The 26273-nt window shown below is 39.7% G+C and overlaps 1 protein-coding gene and 1 long non-coding RNA gene across 4 annotated transcripts in view; both read right to left on the reverse strand.

Annotated features, from left to right (window-relative positions):
- LOC5576110 overlaps positions 1-5202 on the reverse strand; it is a 58476-nt gene extending 53274 nt beyond the window's left edge. The window contains exons 1-2 of one of the 3 annotated variants that reach the window (XM_021838394.1): positions 4951-5202; positions 3870-4745 (exon numbers count right to left, since the gene is read on the reverse strand). In XM_021838394.1, the coding sequence (XP_021694086.1) occupies positions 3870-4451 (582 nt within the window). In that variant the 5' untranslated portion in view covers positions 4452-4745; positions 4951-5202. Of the gene's footprint in view, positions 1-3869; positions 4780-4946 lie in introns of all 3 variants that reach the window. The other 2 variants (XM_021838393.1, XM_021838392.1) reach the window with 2 other exon arrangements.
- Positions 5203-14078: 8876 nt separating this feature from the next.
- On the reverse strand, positions 14079-14848 carry LOC110674696. The gene is made up of 2 exons (XR_002499104.1): positions 14605-14848; positions 14079-14544 (listed from the first exon to the last, which is right to left on the reverse strand). It is a non-coding gene; the product is annotated as an uncharacterized LOC110674696 (long non-coding RNA).
- Positions 14849-26273: the final 11425 nt, after the last annotated feature.

A 26273-nucleotide genomic window follows, 5' to 3' on the forward strand; every position in this document is an offset into this window, starting at 1 on the left:
TCGGCCAAATTAGGAAAATTTGGTAATACAATGAATAGGCATAATTCGAAAAGCCGTTATTCCTGTTTTGTACCTAAATAAAAAGACGCTTTGTCGCTGACGAATAAGAACATTTAACCGCAAACGCAATTTTGGATCATTTTCAATATGGTATTCAAGTATTCCTCCCGATCTCCTGAAACTTCTCCAGAAATTCTTCCTAAGATTTCTCCCAGAATTCCTTTGCAGATTTCTCGAGGGGTTTACTAGAAATTCCTATGAGATATTCAACAGTCACCTCTACAGCGATATCTCTAAAATTCCACTATAACTTTTGATCAGTTTCCGCAGGAATGCCTCCAGTGAATCCTTCATAGATTCCTAAAGTTATTTTTTTACTGGGATTTCTCCAGAAATTTCATCAAGGATTCTTCCAAGAATTTTTCCAGGAATTTCCAATTGAAATTTCTCCAAGAATACGTGCAGGGATATTCCTAGGTAGTCCTCTTCAGGGCCTCATGGATTCCTCCAGGGTTTCCATCAGCAAATTCTCCAGGGATTCCTCCAGAAATTTCTCCAGAAGTTCTACAAGAAATTACTTCACGAGTTTTTCAAGGGATTCTTCCAGGAATGTCTTAAAGAATACCTCCTAGAAAATCGCTACGTGAAACACTCCAAGGAATTTTCCAGGTAATCTTCCATGGATTCCCTCAGAAATTTCTTCGGAGATTCATTTTGGCTTTCTAAAATTCCTCCGGGAATTCATTCAAGAATTCCTTTAGGATTTCCTTCAAGGACTACTTCAGGAAAATCTCTACCTAGATATTTCTCCAGAAATTTGGATATGGTTTCCTCCAAGAAATATCCACGAATTTGTCCAGAAATATCTCTGCTCGGATTCCTCCCGCATGATCTAATCAGTAATCTTCCAGGGATTCCTTCAAGGACTACTCGAGGAATTTCTCCCGAGATGCCTCCAGGAATTCTTTCAGCAATTTACCCAGTTAATCCTTCAAAAATCTCCAGAACTGCTTCAGAAAAATCTCAATAAGGTGGTATTCAGTTGGAGCTGCCTGACAGCTTAACTTGTCAAGGCTGAACCCTCGGTCTGGCTTTTGCCAAGTTTCCCCTCTACCAGGACCAATACTCAGACGGACTAGGCAATGGCGCCCACATGAACACTGTTTTTTTTATTAGTATTGTGACGTGGTAGTTTTTGAAATGTGCCCATATTCCCTTGCTTCTGAGAAAAGGAAGCATTGTGAAAATCAGCAGCTCCATCAGAATGTGTTTGAAATAGTTGTGTAGTAGTGTCATTACTAATACTGTCTAGTCGAAATGGTTTTGAATAATTTGTCATTCAAGTGCTATTCTGATTACTCCTGTCTTTTACGTAAGATTAGAGTCTTAAATGTCAATTGTCGTCAAGTTTTAACAAAATTAGGCTGTTTAGTAGTAGTTCTAGTTAATTTTATTTTTTGTTGTTAAAAGTGTTTATTGGTCATTACGTTCATATATCCTTAAAGAAAAAAGTCGCTTTCCTTGTCTGTTCAACAAAAAAAACTAGCAAGTGTACCCTAATGATCGATCTCAGCGTCTTACTTTCCATAGTCATTTTATAGTGAACATTGAAGAGTAAAGTTACCTTAGGCTTCTATTACAGTCTCCTACATGATTCACTTTTCGGTGGCAAATGCAATGCTTCACAACGCCTACTTTCTACTTGTAAATTTTGCGAAAATGAAGCTGGAATTAGATTATTTACAATTACAATTTACAATTTGATTATTTATACCGCTGTTACAAAAGAGGTATTTCTTATTATGGCAATGTAAAAACCATATTAAAATAAGATTGTCGCCACTTATTTCTACTCAGTGAATCTACTAGTCATTTTCCTAAGAGTTCCTATGTATTCCCTACGTCGTATATGATAACGATGTATCTAGCTAGCTAATAGTAAGAGTGGCTACGGATCATTCTGGTTAGCAAAAGGCAAACTGAACGTCACCAATAGTATTAATGTCCACTTCGAATAGATTAATTATTTGAAATGGGCATCAATTCTATCAATGACGCAGAATGTCCGTTGGATCACATCCGAGATATTATTGCGTCTATGCCATATGAATTATGACGCGACTTTAAGCAAAAAGTGCCAAAATGTGATACCACCACTACAGGTTACGCCTTTGGTTTCCATCATATGGGCTAATGGATTATGCCCTCCCATCGCGGCAAGGTCGCATAACCAAGGGGAGGGATTCTTCAATAAAGGAGTTCTTCGAGCAATTCATGGAAAAAATCTTGGGGCTATCCCTGGAGGAACTCTTAGGGTCTTTTTTCTAGAGAAATCATTCATGAGTAATACAAAGGATTTCTTCATGAATTTCTTCTAGAGATTCCTCCAGGGATAGCTCAAAGAATTTCTCCAACGATTCTTTCAGGAATTTATCCAGGGGATTTACCCTATATCGGTCATGCGACTCAAAGGTAAAAGGAATTGCGGAATAATCGGGCGGGATATTTTTCCTTGCGGAAAAATGACAGCTCTATTTGATTTGCACGCAGGCGTTATGAAACGTTACGGAAATTCACTCTACTTGCGTATATAATTTGGCCATTTACGACAAAATAAAATGGAGGTGGCCAAATTAAATACGCGTAACGCTCTGTCCAAAATAAATAAAGCACCCTATAGGGCAGTGTTTCCCAAACTTTTTTGACTTTCGCCCCCTTGAGGCCAATATTTTCTGGAATCGCCCCCCTAATACGAAATTTGAATAATTGTATTAAGCGTTAAACTTACGTTGAAGTATTGATCAATATCTCATCATATAGTATACCGAAAATTAATCACATTTAAAGGGTGTAGCAGTTGAAAATAATGCTTCAATAAAAATATCCCAAAAAGGGTGTCTTCCACTTGTATATCCATAAAAAAGGCATGGAATATCTATCATATGCATCAAATACTTTTGTATTAATAAATCTATCATCCTGGCATATGTGCGATCATCGCAAAAGTTTTTGGCTCACTTTCTGCTTTTTTGTCTTCTTTTTTTAATGTACCTTAATATGTAGAAATAAATTTACGAAATTTTGGGTAATACATTTTCGGTTGATCTGGATGTAGCCCAATCTATATATAAACTATAAAAAATGGGTGAACCCAGACTTTTTTCAACTCTTCATTCACTGAAATATAACGTTCAATTTAGATTTTGTTTTTAGTCTTTGCTCCATGCAATTTTATGTCGCTCAGGCCTATTTCTGAGTAGGGTAATTTACGTATATGGCATTCAGTGATTATATCATTGGAACCCGATATTTGTCCACCAAAGTAATATACATTTATTTATAAAATTATTTGTACTATAAATATTGATTAAAATGCGTGATAACAAAATGTAAGTAGTCTACCAAATACATGAGAAATAATAGAAACTAAAATGGCCTTATTCTAAAGATCCCCTAACAAAAAGTCACCAAATTTTACTTTGGACTTGGAAATAAATTTCGAACATAGCCAAAAGTTCTCACATAGCACTTTCGCCCCCCAATTTCAACTTCACAAATTTTCGCCCCCCTGGATCTGAAAATCGCCCCCCGGGGGGCGAATTCGCCCACTTTGGGAATCACTGCTATAGGGTATATATAACACAATCCCGGTCAATATTTTCTCTGTATACATATATAAATTACAAAGTCACAAATTGCGTTACGAGTTACCTAAATTATGTTAATACTCGACTCGACATACGTTTTGAAGGTTTGCTAAAGATGTCCACATTAAAACCATAAACACATAAAAACCAGATAATTAAAACAATAGAAGTTTGTTCTAGATAAAACATTTATAAAGAAAAAAAAAACTGCGGGAAACCTACCGTGCTCATTGCGGCCATCCTGGTGTTGGTGCGCTCCAATCCGTTTGTTGACAAAATTTCTGCACGTACGCCACTCGCAAAGACCCGGTCGAGTGTCGGCTGTTCCAAAGTCATCGTGTTCGCCTCTGTCTCCGGCAGCTGTCCCCTCATTGGACGTTGGGCCATCATTGTGTTGGTGTCCCGACCATCACTCACACCACCCATCATCATCGCCATCGAATCGTCCCGATAAATTCCCTGATTCTGGGATATGGCATACTGTTGCTGTTGGGCCGCCGTCGCCTGCGGTAACGTAATCATCATCCCGGGGTCTCCCGGATCATCATCCGACGACGAGGGCCGTTGCAGCTGATGGATGGAACGACACTCCAGTTTGTGCGCCCGCCAATCCAACCGCTGATGGTCCTGGCAACAGTAGTAGGCCACCTGACAGCGACTGCACCGGCGGAGGCCTTCCGTTCCGCCGCAGATCCGACACTGGTGCTGGAATTGGCGCATCTGCTGGACGACGACGGCCGTATTTCCTCCCTGTTGAGTCGTGCTGCCCTGGAGATACGTTGGGATGCGATTTTCACCACTCATCACGCCACAAACAATCACTTCTGTGCGGCTTTAATATGCTTCTGCTTCTTCGACGGGTCACTTTCCTTTTCCACACAGAAAAATCTCAAAATCCGAAGATGATAACAGTGAATGTGTGTTGGATGTTGGGAAGTCGTTATCAGACCGAATCACTTTTTGACATTCTCTTTGATATGTGATAGTCATCCAACTCCTCTTTGGCTCACGTACGCCACACGCAAAGTGCTCTTCCTTTTCTCCCGCACACGTCCACCGAAGGGATTTTTTTTTTCACACTTTTTGCTCTTTCACTACCTCAAGATTTTTCACGACATAAAAGGAAATAGGCCTATTCACATGACGTCTCAAATCAGCTGATCGGGAAGCACTTTGACAGTTCTTCTATGAAAATGACAGGCTCGTGTTAGCACCGGTCCTTCACCGATGTAAACAAACGCATAGACGGATCTGTCACATGAAAAGGCCTATTCCCCATCGGACGCTTCCTGACCATACCTACTCGTTACTCTTTCTTTCATTCATCCACTGCTTTCCGATCTTTCCTCCCCATTGAGTGTTTCGCTTCGTTATCGCCACCGATCGACTTTTCACTACCAAAAGAAAGATATTCCGGACCGCGGACAAACGAGAAAAGCTATTTCGGATGAATTTTTCACCAGCTGTGCACCGATTTTCTCATCCGAATCGAAAATGTTTTTCTTTTTTCCTTGCGAGTGTTGCGTTTGGATTTCAATTTTGACAGTTGGCGCTTTCTTGTACTTTCGCTTCCTAGGTGTGATAGGGGTGCTCGAGTTTCGTTCCATACAATAGTCGATCTGTGGCACAGTCGATTAAATTTAATCGATGTGACTTTTTAAGGCGAAACAGTTTGGAACTTGGAAAAAAAAAGTGCGGTAAATTTTTTATTTTTTTTTTGTTCTTTATTAAGGTGATTTTTAGCGCATACGGCTAGTTCATCACCATTACTGTGCGGTAAAAACTACCATTTTAGGGGCGCTCGCACCGACAATTTTCAGCAGACCAGAATCCAGGGGGGGTATACGCAACGAGGTGCGCCTACCGTTCATGTTTTGTGGGTGTATTCATTTGGCTCACAACGCTGCTAGACATCCCGCTGTTTGAGTGTTGAAATGCATCAGAATCTGCTGCCTAGCATGGCCCGCGTTTCGACCTGTGCTGTTTGGGTCGGCCCACGTGAGAGATGATGCTGTTTGGGCCAGCCCGCCCGAGAGATAATTGTTAGGCGAGCTTTGTTTGTAGTTGACAGCCGTACACCCACCTTGCCAGAATCCAGCTTTTTAAGGTGAAGATGAATCGAAGCCAAACCTCAAATTTTCAAGAGCACAAATCTGGCTTAGATTGCGAGCTCTCAAAAGTTAAGGGAACCCGTCATCAACAGTCACTGGAAACACATTCGGAAGGAAGAACGTGAAAAGCGTGCAAATTCAAGTAAACGTTATTAAAATTTCTTGGCGATTTTTCGATGATTTTACATTTTAAAAAAGTAGAACACCTAAATATAGTTGTGTGTTGGCGAACTGCTATTGATTTTTGACGTTGGATTAGTTTTTACCCACGGTTGGGTTGTTTTGCCTCTCTCGCAACAGCAATGTTGTCAAAAACAGGGAGAGACGCACCGACCCAGCGTCGAAGTTCAATGGAATAAGCCAAATCTGGGTTCTTTCGAGTTTACCTAACGTTAAATTGTTTTAACCCATCATGGAGACTTCGAAAGCTACACGGAGACGGAATTAAACTCAATTTTGGGTTGTTTCAACGCAATTCCGTAGTTGAGCCCAATAACTCAATTTTGGCTAAATTTCCAAGGTCCCCACTAGGTAGTTTGGCTTTAAATCCATTAGAAAAATATACTCAATTTTGGGTTGATTTAACGCAAAATTGAGTTCTTTCGACCCAAACATAAGAAATCATGCATTTACCCAAATTTGGCTTATTGGGCCAAAGTACCCCCATTGGGTAGATGCAGCTCTCTCTATTTTTGACAACATTCGTGTGGGAGAAAGAGAAAACCGAGAGATTTTGGGTTGAAACTATAATCGATATACTTAATTTTGGGTAAAGTAAACTCAAAAATTAGGTAAAAATATTTCTCCGTGTACTGCTGGGTAGATTTTTTCTTGCACTGAGTTGTTTGTTTTGCCGCTGTCAAATGGAAACAACCTAATAATAGATATATATCAGTTAACCAAAATTTGGGTTATTCCACGGAAGAGCCGAATTGCGTCAAAAGAAGTCAAAGTTGGGTTGATTTGCGGCTTCGTGAAGATTACATGTACCGTAATTCGAAATTGATCATTTTTCGTATTTTTTCTTGTCTGTTTCAATAATGTTGGAAATGCCAAACAACTGAATACAGGAAAACAAGTACGACGGTCAGCCTTCTGGCTCATGTGCCTAAATTTTCTAACAAATGTGTTTTTAGTGCTAAAAATCATCCCTTAAATAATGTCACTTGTCAATCCGATTATTGTTATTTTTTAAAACGACTACATAATGAATATGAGCTCCCTGAATCCGAATAGGCTTGCTAAATTCTTAATAATGCAATTTTTAAAGAAATAATGAATAGTTAATTTCATTTTTGAAAACGCCTGAACTAATTGGTTAAGAAGATGAAATTGGGCTCGGGGATATATTTTAAGCATCCTTACAAACTTTACTTACTTTGAATAATGCCGTTGTCGTCATCGCTATCTACATGTAAATGCATGCTAGAGCGATCAGAGTATCAACTTGTCAAACAAAGAGCTAAAACTATTCAGCAACAGCCTTGTTGATGTTTTGATTTGGTAAGAAATTGTCGATCGAATCGAAATACGCACACAGAGAGGCTGCAAAAATGCTACCGCCACCCGACCCGAGTAAGGGGAACCAAGAACCAGTAGAACTTTGTTTGCCATTTCTCTCCGTTGAAAACTAATCAACCAAAATTATAATTGATATTGTGGTGATTTAGCATAATCGCAGTAACCCTTGCCATGTAGAAATTATTATCTGCCAAGTTGTCAAGCAATACAGTTAACAAACTCCACATTGGCGACGAGAGAACCCAAACTCGTCTACGACGATCAAAAATCAAAATATTTTGCTAGGAATATGAATATGTGAAGCGTTCTGGCAGTAGTCTGAAGTTTGAAGAATTGAAGCCCATGAGCTAGGAAAACTCGAAAAAAAAGAAGGAAATCACAAGAACCGAGAATTTTGAGGACAAAAAGGGAACATTATTTATTGGATGTCGATTATGTGCTGAAGACTACCTTTGTGTTAAGTTTAACGGAAGAACAATATGTAGGTACGCAATTAATAAAAACTTCGCCTTAGAAGGGAAGTTGCCTTAGCGGCGGATTCGATCCGTCGGGTCAGGCTGTTCAAATAGAAAAGTTCGCCTATAATGGGAACATGAGGAAATTTAAATGCTCGCCTTAGAAGGGAGCAACTGCAGCGACAGTTTCTGTCGGGTCCGGTGGAAACATAAATGCTCACCTTAGAAGGGAGCTGCCGTAGCAACGGATACGATCCGTTGGGTCCGGCGGAAGTACAAAAACTTGTTTCAAAACGGGTTGCCGAAGCGGCAGATTCGATCTGTTGGGTCCGGCGGAAGTTGAAAATATGCTCGCCTTAGAAGGGAGCTGCTAAAGCGAAAGTTTGATCAAGATGGTCCAATGGAACTAAAATATGCTGTCCTTAGAAAGGAACAGCTAAAGTGACAGATTCGATTTGTCAGGTTTGCTGGAGATACTCATCTTTGTAGGAAGCAGTCGAGTTAGCAGACTATCGAGTGCGGTGGTCCTCTGTGTAACTGGTTATGTGGACCACTCCAATGGTCTCAGAACATTCTGCGGACGACAGTTCGGTGATCACTGATCTACTGACATTGTGACAGTACTAAAGTTTGACAGTTAGGTACATAGAAAACATCAAAATAAACTATTGGTTTGGCCAAACATGGAAGGCACTTTGCGAATTGGGTTCGTTTCAGTTCTGATCAACAGAAGTTTCTTAAGCATCAATACAATCTAATGCTATTCTGAATCTATTAAAAACGTGGATATATACCACTACCCGTTGAAAGAAAAAGAGATGTGGTGATTTAGCATAATCGCAGTAACCCTTGCCATGTAGAAATTATTATCTGCCAAGTTGTCAAGCAATACAGTTAACAAACTCCACAGATATATAAATAAATTAATTAATCAATTAATAGTAATAGATGAAATATCTCTGGTTGTAACTCTTTTACGTCGAATGCATTGTTGTGGCCCTAAAGAGGGCCGTTTCGTTCGAAATTGTGCTGAACTTCAATTTAAGCGCGTTCTCCACGGATACGACGAGTCAGCTGGATTTCCTTCGGCATGATGCTGACACGCTTGGCGTGGCTCGCGTACAGGTTGGTACCCTCAAACAAACCGATCAGTTAGGCCACTCGCTTCCTGCAGGATCATCATGACTGAGCTCTGGAATCGCCTCTACATTTCCCCGGATACCACGACGAAGCCGAAGAAGTTCTTCATGGTGCGGAACTTCTTCGAGTATCAAAAGGAGATCATGCCAATCATAGTGACTGGCAAGTTTAACATCGATTTGAGCAAAGAGGAAAACATGGAGCTCACGGGCTTCATGGAGCAGTACCTCAAACTGGCTTCGGAACCCACTAAAGCAATCAATATTAGTGGATCATGCGTGGATCTAATGTTCGACCGGAATATTTGTTTGGGGAGCACGAGTTACCGCTTCTTCCATCGACCGATTCTATCGGTGTTGAAGTGTTAACCGAACTAACCAAATAATAACACACAATGTCCATAATAGGTCAGAATTGACATGCAACAAATAGTATGAAAATTGATCGGATTTATATCAGTAGACATCTTTCATAAGTTCGTGACGGTCTCAAGCCAGGAAATAGAAGAAGCTAACGTTATCCAATGTCAACTTGGCGGTTGTATCTCGGAAACAACCTCTTACTTTTTTGTATTCATATATTTTTTCATAGTGAACAACATGAAGTAAATATGCTTTTGACCAAAATAAGTTTATCTGACCGTTGTGCACTACCCAAGAATTGAAAAAAGAAGTCAAAGAAGGCTAGAAAACATGTCAGCTGTCAGTGAGCTGTCTCCTCTCTCTCTCAGTACTCAGTGCTCGTTGAAGCACCTTTCCTTTAAGCTGATAACAGAACAGGATGGGCTGCAGTTGCGTGAGAATGAGATAATCGAGCATTTCTCAGGATTAACTGTCAATCGATTCATGTCGCACTAAACTATAAAAACATCTAAATCATGTTGAAGAGCAACGGCGTCAGCGATGGTACGGACCCGCAGAAACAGTTTTAGATCATCTGCATAAAGGCTCATTCATTTATTTCATAACGCTGAAATTGTCCACCCACCCCCCTTGTAACGCTTTTTTGTATGAATATTATTCAATTTTTGTATGGGCCGTAACATCGTTAGGATAACCACCCACCCCCTTCAGCGTTATGAAATTTATGAATGGGCCCTGAGATAATCGAAGTCCTTTTATTACCCAAGTAACCATGGAGCATTATATCATTGCTTATATAAAGCAGCTGCATTGCCGTAAGTCTATCATTAAAGTAGTTTAAAAGTGGAAAAAGGCCCTTCTATAGTCGAAATAATGCAATAAGATTGATAAAGCAATCAAGCAATTCATAAAGTTATATTAGTGCATTGATACATTTGTGATGTAGCGTTAATGCTCTATTGCCTGACAGCCCTTAAAAATTGTCGAATAAAAGCAATGTCGCATCAGTAATTGATATAAGGCTGGTTTGCTACTGACAAGAAAAGGAATCGCCTATCTCGATCTTCTCAGAAATGGTCCAGAAAATCACATTTTTCTTACCGAAGTACGCAATTGAAAAGAAATGTCATTTCAAAAAGGGCCCTCTGTTGGAAATTCTTGACCCATTCAGTCAAGGAACTTCTTGCTTTTCTTGAGCGAAACAGCATACTTAGCTATACAGTAATATACGTGCAATGCTTTAATGCTTGTGGTTACTTGGGTACTGTGCTGACATCGTTGAAGTACAGCAAAAATATCAGGGTTCCCAAATGGCTTCCTTGAGGTACTCCGGAAGTTGACGTCAAATTTTCGGAAGAGAATCCTGCCAACTCCACAGTCAAGCGACGATTAGTCGGATACGAGCTGAACCAGCGCAACATTAGGCCCCCGACACCGAGCCTTTCCAATTTAGTGACAGTTATTGCCTGGTTTATTTTGTCGAACGCAGCGGTCAAGTCCGTATAGATCACATCTGTCTGGGCTCGATCAGCAATGTGTGAAGTAAGGCACAACAGATTGGTCGTGGATTCTCACTAATGTAGAGTTTGCAGTGGGACAACATTGGTTTCATGACTATCAAATTGAATTCCTCGATAATTATTGACATTCTAGCGATCACCTTTGTTATGCACAGGAAACATAGTAGCAGTTCTCCAGGCTGCAGGAAATCGTCCGCTATTTAATGATAGGCTGAATACGATGTGCGCCTTCAGCAAAACAGATGTAATTCAATCGGGACCGGGGTTCAACGATGGTTTTAACCGTGCAGCCGCCTGATCATATTATCATCGACAGTGAGCGTGTTGAGAGAGAGAGAGAGAGAGAATTTTATACTGAGATGTTGGCAAACAGCAGAGCAACACTTGGTGCTGTATCGTTTCCTAGGAAATCAAGTTACAGCGTTTCCGATTGTTTGGAAGACCTTAGGGAAAGGTTTAAGGATCCACTCCGTGACAATTTGCACTCTTCGTTCAACTTTGGTTTAATTTTCGGCCTTTAGCATTACTGCAGAAGTACTAATGATGCCTTATGAATGTTCCTGCAACGATATAACATATACAATGAATCCATTATCCATCCGACAAACCCATCCATAATCGCTTCCGTTGCATTTTTTCTACAGTAGACATTCAGCGCAGATGGGGATTTGCTCTGAGCAACATCGCTGATCGCATAAATCGTTTGCCAACTTCACGAAATACATACCACAGAGAAACAGACGTAACACTTAAAACAAATCGCGATCAAAATCATAGTCGCGAAAACATCTACGCCCAATGCTAAAAACACTGTAGTTGGCCGATGGACCAACAGGTGGCGTTAATGTGTAAACGTCAAACACGAACAAAAACGACGCGAGCGCTGCGGATGGTCGATTGACCACCTACAAGATATTCGAATCGATCGTTAAAAAGTTGATCGATGAACAGCGATGAGAGTGTGTCGTCTGTTTGTCTGTGTACATACCTTCATGCAGAAAACTTCAGAAATTCTTTGAAATTCTCTATTTTTGTTTACAACGGTGGGTCGTATGTACTTCACTGGACACCAATCAGTCCGATCGTACTTTGACGTATGGACATTTTCAGATGTCAAACGTCTGAACGTACCCGTTCGAAGTGCAGCGGTGACTAGCGTTAGGTCGTATCGATTAGGTCGAATGAACAACAAACAATGTTATATCGACGGAAAGCTTTTTTTATGATCATAAATCAATAAATTGAGTGTATTTTCATGGTTTTGTTCGATAGTTTATTGAAAGGGATTTCATTTTGTGTCTTAATACGTATATTGAACACTTTTGAGCTATTTGCTTGAAATAGGAATTGAATTTTGTTTGAGAAACTTCATGGAGAGTTATCTCAGATAGTCAAAAATGTCACATTTGACCTTTTCAAATCGAGCTCCAGATTTGTTCCACAGAGAAACAGACGTCACACTCTAATCGACGGTCATCGCCACGAAAAAAAAACAGTCAATTTGAATTTTTGTAGTTGGTTGATCCACCGCTTGTGGCGCTCTAAAAAATCATCATGGCAGTTGACAGTTGAACTGCCTCCACTGGCTCCATTGTTCGGTAGTATTAGTGAGCTCAGGAATTTGTCACATTTTGTTGTTTATTTTTCGAAAAACATGGGTCGCAAGTATGAATTCATCGCTTGTCCCAATTGTCAAGGCCAGGGATGAGAAAAGTACTGGAGCAAACATTTACCGCCTCTACATTTACATCTTTCTACATGACCATCAGAATCCAAAGCAAACCATGACGGTTCAAAACAAAAAAATGTCACGGCTCTTCAAAAATGTAATCTTCTTCTTCCTAACGTTTTTCAACCCCGAATGCGAAATGACTCGAGCACAGTGATGACACGATTTTTGCGGTTTTCGGGGTTTTGCATTTTTGCTCGATAAAGGCAGTATGAAATTGAACTTGTTTATATGTATCGTAACGGAATGAGTGTGGTCTTTCTGTTAGAGCTAATAGATTTCAATTAGTTGAAAACACAAGCGAAATATTAGCGATTGAATGATTTAACACTTTTTTCAATCATTCAGCTTGGAATGGCTGCCCGAAAATGGTCATAGTGGAGAGACAAAAACAGTCAAGCAGTGTGTGAACCGTTGGCAGCGCAACGCCTGATGGTATTGATGCTGCTGCTGCTTTGTGTTTTGGTGGAATGGCAGAATCGATGAACTGTGGTGAATTGTGGTCACAGTTCCCAAGACTGGTCAAGGCAAAAATTGTGGAAAATCCTTTTTTTGTTTTCCTCGCGACAATTACAGGTAAGATTTGTTAAAACTCATAAAACGGCACCACATTCACAAATATTTTTCACCTACACAGATGTTCACAATGGGTAACTTTTTGCCAGTCGCAGCAGCTGTCCTTAGAATTCAATATCGGTGGAGAAAGTAGTGTTCGAAAGCGGGTTCTGTGTTCCGACCACTTCGATTGCAGGGTTTTTAACGATTGTTTTTACTTGAAATACGCCCAATAATTATTCATTTGCAATGCCATCCCAACCCATCCAATCGGACCATTTAAATCGATTTTCACCATAGAACCTCAGAGTGATCATTATCAAGAAGCAAACCCAGAGTTTGAAGACGTCGAGTACCTGGACAGCCAGTCCCCGGACCCTGAACACCATGGCGATCCGATCGATTCACCCGAAGTCGAATTTGAAAGTATTGACGTTTTACACAATTCAGATCACGAAATCCAATACGGAGGGGTCGAGCTCCTTCACAGTTCGCTTGCAGTTATGAAATGCTCATAGAACACTAAGCTGAGAGTTCACCTACCAAGAGTGATTATTTCCCTTTTTTCTGATTGAACGTTTCAGAAGATCAAGAATCTGGCTCTGTTATGGTTCTATCCGAGTGAGCCTTTAGTTTATAAGATATTTATTATAACGTTTTAAAACAGATGAAGAGGTTTTGTGCCTTTTTGAGAAGATCTAATTAAGTGATCACTCAAAGGGGTTTTTCCCTCTTTCAAAATTTTAGTTAAAATAAATAAATAAATAAAACTAAGCTGAGAAGCAGGCTTCCTTCAAATGCGGCCGTTATGTCAAGAAGATGAAGCTTCTGGAACTATGATAGCATGTAATCAATAAAGTTATATGTTTGCTAAATTTTATTATTGTTATTATTTTAAAATTTTTCAATATTGAGGATTAAACTTGTGGCTCTTGTACGGCCTGCTCATAAACTACAGGGACTGTAAGGGGGATCTAGCCGAGGTCTATACTATTCAGTCCACAAAAATTTTCAAAATTTTTATTTTGCATTCGTTACAAAGAGAAGAGGAAGTGAGACGGCCAAAAATAAATCTCCACTGGTAGTTTATCGGCAGTACCTGTACTATAAAACGACCATCATCAACACTTCCTCCATGATGATCAGTAAGCAACGTTCCAACTTCCGATGTAGGGTTTTCAACTCGATGTTGCCACTCCATCTACGGCGTTGTCCAAGTGCGGCAGCCAGAATTTCCTCGGAAATTCAGCTGACATGCTTCCTTCCTTTCGGGATTCGAACCGTTTTTCCGTTCGTAGTTCCCCATGTTTTAGGTGCCGGTCCAGACGACGTGTTTGGTTTGTATCTGCTAGGAGTATTGTCGGATGGCGGACCGCTCCCTACAATTGCCCACCGGTTTGCCTAATTACCATTAGTCGTTGCAGGTTCCTGCTGGGTACTCGTCTGTAATTCCATTCCTATTTTTAACTGCGTTGTTGCAGCGTTTCTTCGTGGCGGATTCCAACTGAAAACAAAAAAAAAATATCCAGAGGTTTTCCGCTAGCAACAATTGCATTTTACTTACCTTTCACGCAACGATTGAAATACGATTTGTATGAATAATTCCCCTGTGAAGTCTATCAGAAAAAACCGAGTAAACTTTTGTAAACAACACGATCTACAGCGAGGTGAGCGAGGAGGTAAATTTGTGTGCGTGTGTTGCAATGACATTCTTGTTGACATCTGAGAATGTTCAACATGGCTGACGTCGAGTTTGGCCAAGCAGCCGTCAGATCACGCTAGTGCGCCAACGTATTTTGATTTGAATTACTTACGATGTTTTCGAAGAAAGTTTGTTCGAAGTGTGACGTCTGTTTCTCTGTGTTTGTTCTATAAATCTTTGTAATCATGTTTGGTAGTAAAATGAAAATTAAAAATATTAACTACGCAATGTTTTGATGGGAAAATTAACTATGTATTATGTTTATCCATTTAGGAGCCAAACTGAGAGAAATTGACCAAACTTTTTGGTTTTTGATTTGTTATAAATTTTATATTACCTATGTTCCAAAACTATATGTTTTCGATATCCACTCCTAGCTACTCTAAAACTAATTATAATTTTTTGAAACTTGTACAATATTCGCAGTAATCATTCTTAAGGACGTGATGTTGAAAAAAATTAAGTCCAACAATCCAGCTTTTACGCTAGCCATGCTATAAAATCTTTGACAGAAGCTGACTATCACCACTGAACTGAAACTCGAAAATAAATCCTTAGTAACCCATCTCTCACTGAAATAATTTTCGTTGCTTTTCTGTCACTCAAACTTAAATCTAATTCCGATTTGCATTAATAATGCTTTCATCGCTTAATAATCATTTCCTTTTGTTTTTTTAGGTTTCATTTAGATCATGGCCGCAATACCTTTTTGAGCTACAGGCTAAATAATTGAAACAATGCAGTACGGTACAACATTTCCGTAAATAGAATTCAAATCAGTCAAGGGATTGTTGTCTGGAAAATTTAGATCTCTGCTACCGTGTAATTTCAACAAGGTTTTGTGAAAACATCTCCCAGTGATAATATTACCCAGAGTTAAAATCGTGCTCAATATTACGCCATGGAATCTGCCGACTCCAGCTCTGGCTTCAATAAAAATTCTTGCCATAATGGTTTCTGCGCTCGTGTACATACACGTTACATGTCACCAACACAACTTAAAAAGTACTGATGGAAAATATAAATAGAGATCAGCTGTTCCCAGCAAAATCAAACGGGTGTATTTTCAATCAGAAAATTTGCGCATGTGTTTGTGACATCGCTCGGCGAGAGCTTAATGAAATCTGTGACAATGATGTCCAGGTTTGCAGGAGCAAAAGCAAACCCCCCCCCTTCTTTGTCAGCATATGACCGAGGTTCCCACCGGGGTTGGTTACCCGATCTTCCCAAGGTTACTCGTACCCCGGCCAGTACCACGAGGAGGTAGGGATAGGAGTTGCTGGACAAGAGGCGTAGGACCACACAAAGTGGTCTATTTTATTCCTGCAGGTACGCGAGGTACCAATGGTATGCCATGCCCAGCTATTTACCGTGGAATGTTTGATCCATTTCATTCTTGCGAAATTCAAAGAGCTAAGCCGGGTCTTTTTGATATTTCTCCTTCAAGTTGTTGGGAGGTATGGTCAACCAACTTTTTTTTTTGTTTTTTTTTTTTTTTTTTTTTTTTTTTTTTTTTTTTTTTTTTTTTTTTTTTTTTTTTTTTTTGTATGGTATTCAGTTGGAGCTGCCTGACAGCTTAACTTGTCAAGGCTGAACCCTCGGTCTGGCTTTTTGCCAAGTTTCTCCTCTACCAGGACCAATACTCAGACGGACTAGGCAATGGCGCCCACATGAACACTGTTTTTTATTAGTATTGTGACTTGGTAGTTTTTTTTAAATACCCATATTCCCTTGCTTCTGAGAAAAGGAAGCATTGTGAAAATCAGCAGCTCCATCAGAATTTGTTTGAAATAGTAGTGTAGTAGTGTCATTACTAATACTGTCTAGTCGAAATGGTTTTGAATAATTTGTTATTTAAGTGCTATTCTGATTACTCCTGTCTTTTCGTAAGATTAGAGTCTTAAATGTCAATTGTCGTCAAGTATTAACAAAATTAGGCTGTTTAGTAGTAGTTCTAGTTAATTTCTTTTTTATTGTTAAAAGTATTTATTGGTCATTACGTTCATATATCCTTAAAGAAAAAAGTCACTTTTAGTCAAGTCATTTTATAGTGAATATTTACGAGTAAAGTTACATTAGACTTCTATTACAGTCTCCTACAAGATTCACTTTTCGGTGGCAAATGCATTGCTTCATAACGCCTACTTTCTACTTATAAATTTTGCGAGAATGAAGCTGGAATTAGATTATTTATACCGTTGTTACAAAAGAGGTATTTTTTATTATGGCAATGTAAAAACCATATTAAAATAAGATTGACGCCACTTATTTCTACTCAGTGAATCTACTAATCATTATCCTCAGAGTAATATTCCCTACGTCGTATATGATAACGATGTTTCTAGCTAGCTAATAGTAAGAGTGGCTACGGATCATTCTGGTTAGCAAAAGGCAAACTGAACGTCGCGGATAGTATTAATGTCCACTTCGAATAGATTAATTATTTGAAATGGGCATCAATTCTATCAATGACGCAGAATGTCCGTTGGATCACATCCGAGATATTATTGCGTCTATGCCATATGAATTATGACGCGGCTATAAGCAAAAAATGCCAAAATGTGATACCACCACTACAGGTTACGCCTTTGGTTTCCATCATATGGGCTAATGGATTATGCCCTCCCATCGCGGCAAGGTCGCATAACCAAGGGGAGGGGTATGGTCAACCAACTTATTTAAGCCTAAAATAAAATAAAGCGTTCATTATGAAGTATAACAAAAACGAATAAGATTTTTTCCGCAAATTCAAACAAAATTTTCATTTGATTGACAGAAAGAAAAACAAAAAAAAATGACGGTTCGTCAAGGCATGCTGAGGATATATTTCCAAGTTTCAGTTCAGTGCTGATAGTCAGCATCTGCCAAATATTTTATAGCATATTGACTTACCGAATATTTCAACAAAAAACATGGGAAAAGTGGAATTTTTCCTATGTTTCAAATATGTCCGCTTATAAATTTTCCAAATGTACTCTACTACATCTAAACAACACAACAAAGAACTTAAGCAATCATCTAGTCCGTTAAAATTAGTTTTGAATGTTGTACATTTTTTTTTGTTAGGTGTACGAATATGGAATTGGGTCAATTATAGTCACAAACTAAGGGGCTATCCATTAATTACGTAAGGGTTTATGGGGGGAGGGGGGGTTTGAGATTTCTTACGCGCCATACAATTTATTTTTAATTTTCATACAAAAAATCTTACCATGGGGGGAGGGGGGGTTGAAAAACCCCGAAAATTGTCTTACGTAATTAATGGACCGCCCCTAAATACTTTTCCATTATTCCAAAGACTTAAGCAAATGGATACAGTTTGTCATTGCCGAACAATAGATGACACCTATGACCTTCGTTATTGAGCTCTCGCCGAGCGGTGTCACGAACACATGCGCAAATTTGCTGGTTGAAAATACTGCCATTTGATTTTGCTGGGAACAGCTGATCTTTGTTTATATTTTCAACCAGCAATCTTTAAGTAGTGTTGGTGACATTTAACGTGTATGTACACGAGCGCAGAAACCACTATTGATAAGGGCAACTTCACCGGTGGTCCAAATTACGGCTTGGTTCCAAATTTTTGGAACATGTTTAAAATTGGAGCTTGCACCGGTGTTGCAAATAATGTTCCAATTTTATTCTATACCAGTTTTCTGGTCTATTTTTTTGGAACAGGCTAGCTTCGTGGTCCATTTTTGGTCGGATTTGGACCACGATTTGAACTGTTCCAAAACTGGTTTGACACATGTTTGTTTACCAGTTCGGATTTTTTTCGCTGAACAGTCACCAGTCACCGTCTCTAGTTCCCACTCTTGAGGTAAGTAAAAAAAGGAACAATATTGAATGAAGAGTACATTCACAGCTGTCTGGCCATGCAGGTCGGATTAACGTTGCGGTGCATATTCGGAAATATTCCTCAACTGGTGTGTCGCCTTGAGACACTCCCGAGCAAGAATCAACTGCTGCAGATCGTGATCAACGCCAACAAGGCACATCTACATCTGTGACTTCCACAAGGGCCGCATACAGTGTGCCCGCACCAAGGGGCGAAATTGCTTCGAGGATTTCCTCCAGAAGCACCACCGGGGACGTTCTCCATAAATTGCTCTGGAGATTGCCTCCATCAATTCTTCTGGGAATCAGCTCCAGTAATTCCTCCGGAGAATTTTACCAAGAATTCCTCCGGGGATTTCGTCCAGAAATTCACCCGAAGATGTCCTCCAAGAATTTCACCGGGGATTTTCTCGTGGAGTTCCACCGGGAATTTCATTAAGGAATTTCTGCTGGGTTGTTCTTCAGAAATTTCTTCGAGTTTTTTTTCCGGAGTTTTTCTGCAGGTATTTCTCTGGGAATTTCTAAAAATAATTTCTCCGGAAATTTCCTCCAGGGGTTCCTCCGGGAATATCCCCAAGAACTCCGGTGATTTTTGTCAGGAATTTCTCCAGATAATTTCCTCCAGAAATTCCTCTGACCATATGCTCCAGGAATTAATCCTGGGATTACCTTAAGAATTCCTTTAAGGATTTTCTCCAGGAATTCCTCAGGAGTTTTCCAAAAGCAAATCCTCTGGGATTTTTGTCTAGAAATTCGTCTGGGGATTTCGTTCTGAAATTATTCTGGGGATTTCGTCAAGCAATTTCTCCAAAGAGTACATTAAGAAACTCCTCAGGGAGTTTTCTCGAGAAATTCCTTCGGAAATTTTTCAGAGAATTTCTCCGGAGATTTGCACCAGGAATTTCTCAGGAGAATTACTCCAGTAATTCCTCCTTGGATTTCCTTCAGAGATATTTTCAAAGAAATCCGTCCAGGAATTCTGCCGGGGATTTCACCCAAGAATTCCTTCAGTGATTTAGAGTTTTCTTCCGGGGATTTTCTCTAGAAATTAATCCGGAGATTTTTTCCAAGATTTCCTCCGAGGGATTTCTTTAGGAATTCCTCAGGGGATTTCCAATAGCAATTCCTCCTGGGATATTAAGAAATTCCTCCGAGAATTTTTTCTAGAAATTCCTTCGGCTTTTTTTTTTCAAAGATTTTATCCGGAATCTCCCTAAATAGTTGAACTAGAAATTTCTCCGGAAATTTACTCCACGAATTTCTTCAGGATTTTTTCCGAAGGGTTTCTCCAGAAATTCCTCCGGGGATTTCCTCCGAAATTTTCAAGAACTACCTGGGATTTTCTCTGAATATTTCGTCAAAGAATTCCTCTGGGGATTTTGTCCAGAAATTCTTCCGGGGATTTCCTACAGGAATTCGTCCGGAGATTTCATTAAGAAATTGCTCCGGGGATTTTCTCCAGAGATTCTTTCGGTGATTTTTCCAGAGAATTTATCTGGAGTTTTTCTCCAGGAGTATCTTCGAAACTTCCTCCGGAGATTTCTTCCAGGGATTTCTGACAGAAACTCCTCTAGAGGCCTTTTATATTCTGGCGATTTGCTCCAGTAATTATTCCGGAGATTTTTTTTCAAGATTTCCTCCGAGGAATTTCTTCAGGAATTCCTTAGGGAATTTCCAATAGCAATTCTTCCAGGGATATTAAGAAATTCTTCCGAGGATTTTCTCTAGAAATTACTTCGTTATTTGTTTTTCAAAGATTTTATCCGAAGATATCCTCTAGAATTTCCCTGCAGAGTTGAACCAGGAATGTCTTCAAAAATTTACTCCACGAATTTCTTCAGGATTTTCTCCGGGGGTTTTCTCCAGAATTTTCTCCCTAAATTTCAAAACCTTTACCGGGGATTTTCTCTGGTAATCCCTCAGGGTATTTCGTCCTAGAATTCCTCTGGGGATTTCGTCCAGAAATTCTTCTGAGGATTTCCTACAGGAATTCCTCCGGAGATTTCATTAAAAAATTCCTCCGGGGATTTCCTCCAGAGATTCTTTTGGTGATTTTTCTAGAGAATTTATCTGGAGTTTTTCACCAGAACTTCCTCCGGAGATTCCTGGCAGGGATTTCTTTCAGGAATTTTCCTAAGGGCCATTTGTATTCTGGCGATTTGCTCCAGGAATTATTCCAGAGATTTTTTCCAACATTCCCTCCGGGGAATTTCTCAGAGGATTTCCAATAGCAATTCCTCCAGAGATATTAAGAAATTCCTCCGAGGATTGTCTCTAGAAATTCATATTTCCCTGGAGAGTTAAACCAGGAATTTCTCCGGAAATTTATTCCAGGAATTTCTTCAGAATTTCCTCCGGAGATTTGCACCAGGAATTTCTTAGGAGAATTACTCCAGTAATTCCTCTTTGGATTTCCTTCAGAGATATTTTCAAAGAAATCCGTCCATGAATTCTGCCGGGGATTTAACCCAAGAATTCCTTCAGTGATTTAGAGATTTCTTTCGGGGATCTTCTCTAGTCTTCTAGATGTCTTTTTTTATTCTAGCGATTTGCTCTAGAAATTAATCCGGAGATTTTTTCCAAGATTTCCTCCGAGGGATTTCTTCAGGAATTTCTCAGGGGATTTCCAATAGAAATTCCTCCTGGGATATTAAGAAATTCCTCCAAGAATTTTCTCTAGAAATTCCTTCGGTTTTTTTTTTCAAAGATTTTATCCGGAATCTCCCTAAACAGTTGAACCAGAAATTTCTCCAGAAATTTACTCCGCGAATTTCTTTAGTATTTTTGCTGAAGGGTTTCTCCAGAAATTCCTCCGGGGATTTCCTCCGAAATTTTCAAGAACTACCTGGGATTTTCTCTGGTTATCTCTCAGAGTATTTCGTCAAAGAATTCCTCTGGGGATTTTGTCCAGAAATTCTTCCGGGGATTTCCTACAGGAATTCGTCCGGAGATTTCATTAAGAAATTGCTCCGGGGATTTTCTCCAGAGATTCTTTCGGTGATTTTTCCAGAGAATTTATCTGGAGTTTTTCTCCAGGAGTATCTTCGAAACTTCCTCCGGAGATTTCTTTCAGGGATTTCTTACAGGAACTCCTCTAGAGGCCTTTTATATTCTGGCGATTTGCTCCAGTAATTATTCCGGAGATTTTTTTTCAAGATTTCCTCCGAGGAATTTCTTCAGGAATTCCTCAGGGGATTTCCAATAGCAATTCTTCCAGAGATATTAAGAAATTCTTCCGAAATTTTTCTCTAGAAATTACTTCGTTATTTTTTTTTTTTTTAAGATTTTATCCGAAGATATCCTCCAGAATTTCCCTGCAGAGTTGAACCAGGAATGTCTCCAGAAATTTACTCCACGAATTTCTTCAGGATTTTATCCGGGGGTTTTCTCCAGAATTTTCTCCCTAAATTTCAAAAACTTTACCGGGGATTTTCTCTGGTAATCCCTCAGGGTATTTCGTCCAAGAATTCCTCTGGGGATTTCGTCCAGAAATTCTTCTGAGGATTTCCTACAGGAATTCCTCCGGAGATTTCATTAAAAAATTCCTCCGGGGATTTTCTCCAGAGATTCTTTTGGTGATTTTTCTAGAGTTTATCTGGAGTTTTTGTCCAGAACTTCCCTCGGAGATTTCTGGCAGGGATTTCTTTCAGGAATTCTCCTAGAGGTCATTTGTATTCTGGCGATTTGCTCCAGGAATTATTCCAGAGATTTTTTCCAACATTCCCTCCGGGGAATTTATTCAAGAAATTCTCAGATGATTTCCAATAGCAATTCCTCCAGAGATATTAGGAATTCCTCCGAGGATTTTCTCTAGAAATTCATATATCCCTGGAGAGTTGAACCAGGAATTTCTCCGGAAATTTACTCCAGGAATTTCTTCAGAATTCTTCGGGAGTTTTCTCCAGAAATTCCTTCGGTGATATTTCCAGAGAATTCATCTGGAGTCTTTCTCCAAGTGTTTCTCAGAAACTTTCTCAAGGAATTCATCCGGAGATTTCTACCAGGGATTTCTTTCAGGAATTTCTCTGGAGGCCATTACTATTCTGGTGATTTGCTCCAGGAACTATTCCGGAAATTTTTTCCAAGATTCCCTCCGGGGAATTTTTTCAGGAATTTCTCAGAGGATTTCCAATAGCAATTTCTTCAAGGATATAAAGAAATTCCTACGAGGATTTTCTCTAGAAATTCCTATTTCCCTGTAGAGTTGAACCAGGAATGTCTCCGGAAATTAACTCCAGGAATTTCTTCAGGATTTCCTCCGGGGGTTTTCTCCAGAAATTCCTCCGAGGATTCCCTCCGGAAATTTCAAGAACTTTACCGGGGATTTTCTCTGGTTATCCCTCAGGGGATTTTGTCCAAGAATTTCTTTGGGAATTTCGTCCAGAAATTTTTCTGGGGATTTTCTACAGGAATTCCTCCGGAGATTTCATTAAGAAATTCCTCCGAGGATTTTCTCTAGAAATTCCTTCGTATTTTTTTTAATAGATTTTATACGGCGATTTCCTCTAGAATTTCCCTGAAGAGTTGAACCAGTAATTTCTCCAGAAATTTACTCCAGGAATTTCTTCAGGATTTCCTCCGGGAGTTTTCTCCAAAAATTCCACCAGAAATGCCTCAGAGGATTTCCTCCGGAAATTTCAAGAACTTTACCGGGGATTTTCTCTGGTAATCCCTCAGGGGATTTCGTCCAAGAATTCCTCTGGGGATTTTGTCCAGAAATTCTTCCGGGTATTTCGTACAGGAATTCTTCCGAAGGTTTCATTAAGATATTCCTTCGGTGATTTTTCCAGAGAATTTATCTGGAGTTTTTCTCCAGGAGCTTCTCCGATACTTCCTACAGGGATTCCTTCGAAGATTCCTTCCAGGGATTTCTTGCAGGAAAGGAACTTCTCTAAAGGTCATTAATTTTCTAAAGATTTGCTCCAGGAATTATTCCGGAGATATTATTTTTCAAGATTTCTTCCGTGGAATTTCGTCAACAATTCTTCAGGGGATTTCCAATAGCAATTCCTCCAGGGATATTAAGAAATTCCTCCGAGGATTTTCTCTAGAAATTCCTTCGTATTTTTTTAATAGATTTTATGCGGAGATTTCCTCCAGAATTTCTCTGGAAAGTTGAACCAGGAATTTGTCCGGAAATTTACTCCAGGAATTTCTTCAGGATTTCCTCTGGGGGTTTTCTCCAGAAATTCCTCTGGGGATTTCCTTATGAAATTTCAAGAACTTTACCGGGGATTTTCTCTGGTAATCCCTCAGTATATTTCGTCCAAGAATTCCTCTGGGGATTTTGTCCAGAAATTCTTCCGGGGGTTTCCTACAGGAATTGTTCCGGAGATTTCCTTTAAAAAATCCTGCGGGAATTTTCTCCAGTGATTCCTTCGGTGATTTTTCCAGAGAATTTATCTGGAGCTTTCTCCCGATATTCCTCCGAGGATTTCCTCCGGAAATTTCAAGAACTTTACCGGGGATTTTCTCTGGTAATCCCTCAGAGGATTTCGTCCAAGAATTCCTCTGGGGATTTTGTCCAGAAATTCATCTGGGGACTTCTTACAGGACTTCCTCCTGAGGTTTCATTAAGATATTCCTCCGGTGATTTTTCCAGAGAATTTATCTGGAGTTTTTCTCCAGAAGCTTCTCCGACACTTCCTCCAGGAATCCCTTCGGAGATTTCTTTCAGGGATTTCTTGTAGGAAAGGAACTCCTCTGGAGGCCTTTAATATTCAGGCGATTTGCTCCAGGAATTATTCCGGAGATTTTTTTTTTTCAAGTTTTCCTCCGTGCAATTTCGTCGAAAAATCCTCAGGGGATTTCCAATAGCAATTCCTCCAGGGATATTAAGAAATTTCTCCAAGGATTTTCTCTAGAAATTACTTCGTTATTTTTTTTCCAAAGATTTTATCCGGAGATTTCCTCCAGAATTTCCCTGAAGAGTTGAACCAGGAATTTCTTCGGAAATTTACTCCAGGAGTTTCTTCAGGATTTCCTCCGGGGTTTTCTCCAGAAATTCCTCCTGGGATTTTCTCCAGAGATTCTTTCGGTGATTTTTCCAGAGAATTTATTTGAAGTTTTTCTCCAGAACTTCCTCCGGAGATTTCTTGCAGGGATTTCTTTCAGGAATTCTTCGAGAGGCCATTTGTATTCTGGCGATTTGCTCCAGGAATTATTCCGGAGATTTTTTCCAAGATTCCCTTCGGGGAATTTCTTCAGGAAATTCTCAGAGGAGTTCCAATAGCAATTCCTCCAGGGATATTAAGAAATTCCTCCGAGGATTTTCTCTAGAAATTCATATTTCCCTGGAGAGTTGAACCAGGAATTTCTCCGGAAATGAACTCCTGGAATTTCTTCAGAATTTCCTCCGGGAGTTTTCTCCAGAAATTCCTCCGGGGATTTTCTCCAGAAATTCCTTCGGTGATATTTCCAGAGAATTTATCTGGAGTCTTTCTTCAGGAGTTGCTCCGAAACTTCCTCCAGGAATTCCTCCGGAGATTTCTTCCAGGGATTTCTTTCAGGAATTTCACTAGGGGCCATTTGTATTTTGGCGATTTGCTCCAGGAATTATTCAGGAGATTTTTTCCAAAATTCCCTTCGGGGAATTTTTTCAGGAATTTCTCAGGGGATTTCCAATAGCAATTCCTTCAAGGATATAAAGAAATTCCTACGAGGATTTTCTCTAGAAATTCCTATTTCCCTGGAGAGTTGACCAGAAATGTCTCCGGAAATTTACTCCAGGAATTTCTTCAGGATTTCCTCCGGGAGTTTTCCGGGGTTATTCCGGGGATTTTTCCAAGGAACTCTCCTCCGGAGGTTGCTTCAGAAATTCTTCCGGAGATTTTTTTTTCCAAAAATTCCACTAAGGATATCATTCAGGAATTTCTACGGGGATTGTGTCCAGGAATTCCTCCAGGCATTTCATTAAAAAAATCCTGCGGGGATTTGCTGCAGAAATTCCGTCGTGGATTTTTTTTGTAAAATTTATTCGGAGATTCCCTTAGCCGATTGCTTAGCCGAAAGCAAAGTCATGCTGAAGGTCGGTCGGTCCAGGATCTTTTCGTAATGGAAATTTCCTTGACTTCCCAGGGCATTGGGTTCATTCACTAATTTCATAACGCTGAATGGGGTGGGTGGGTGCCCTTGCAATGTTACGACTCATAAAAAAATTGTAGAATATTCATACAAAAAGTGTTACGAAAGGGTGGGTGGGTGTCAAAAATGGCCATTTTCGGCGTTATAAAATATGTTAATAAACCCATAGAGTATCATCGTATTTGCCACACAATATACGAATGCAAAAATGGCAACTATGCAAAGAAAGTTTTCAGTTTATAACTGTGAAAGTGCTCATAATAACACTAAGCTGAGAAGCGGATTCTGTCCCGGTGAGGACGTAATACCAAGAAGAAGAAGAAGAAGAAGAAGATCCAGGATCTCTTCAGGGGATTTCATTAGGTAATTTTCTCCAAAAAATCCTTCGAGAATTTTTCCAGAGTATTTATCCGGAGATTTCCTCCAGGATTTTCTCCGGGAATTTCAAGGCTTCCTCCGGGGGTATCACCCATGAACTGCTTCGGTGATTTTCTCCAAGAATTCCTCAGGAGATTTCCTTCAAAATTTGCTACAGGAATTTCTTCGGAGTTTTTATAAAAAATATTACTGGTGGAATTAGCAAATGCTCCGGAGTCCCTGTAGGAATTCCT

Source organism: Aedes aegypti, chromosome 1, assembly GCF_002204515.2.
Source record: "Aedes aegypti strain LVP_AGWG chromosome 1, AaegL5.0 Primary Assembly, whole genome shotgun sequence".
Classification (NCBI taxonomy): domain Eukaryota; kingdom Metazoa; phylum Arthropoda; class Insecta; order Diptera; family Culicidae; genus Aedes; species Aedes aegypti.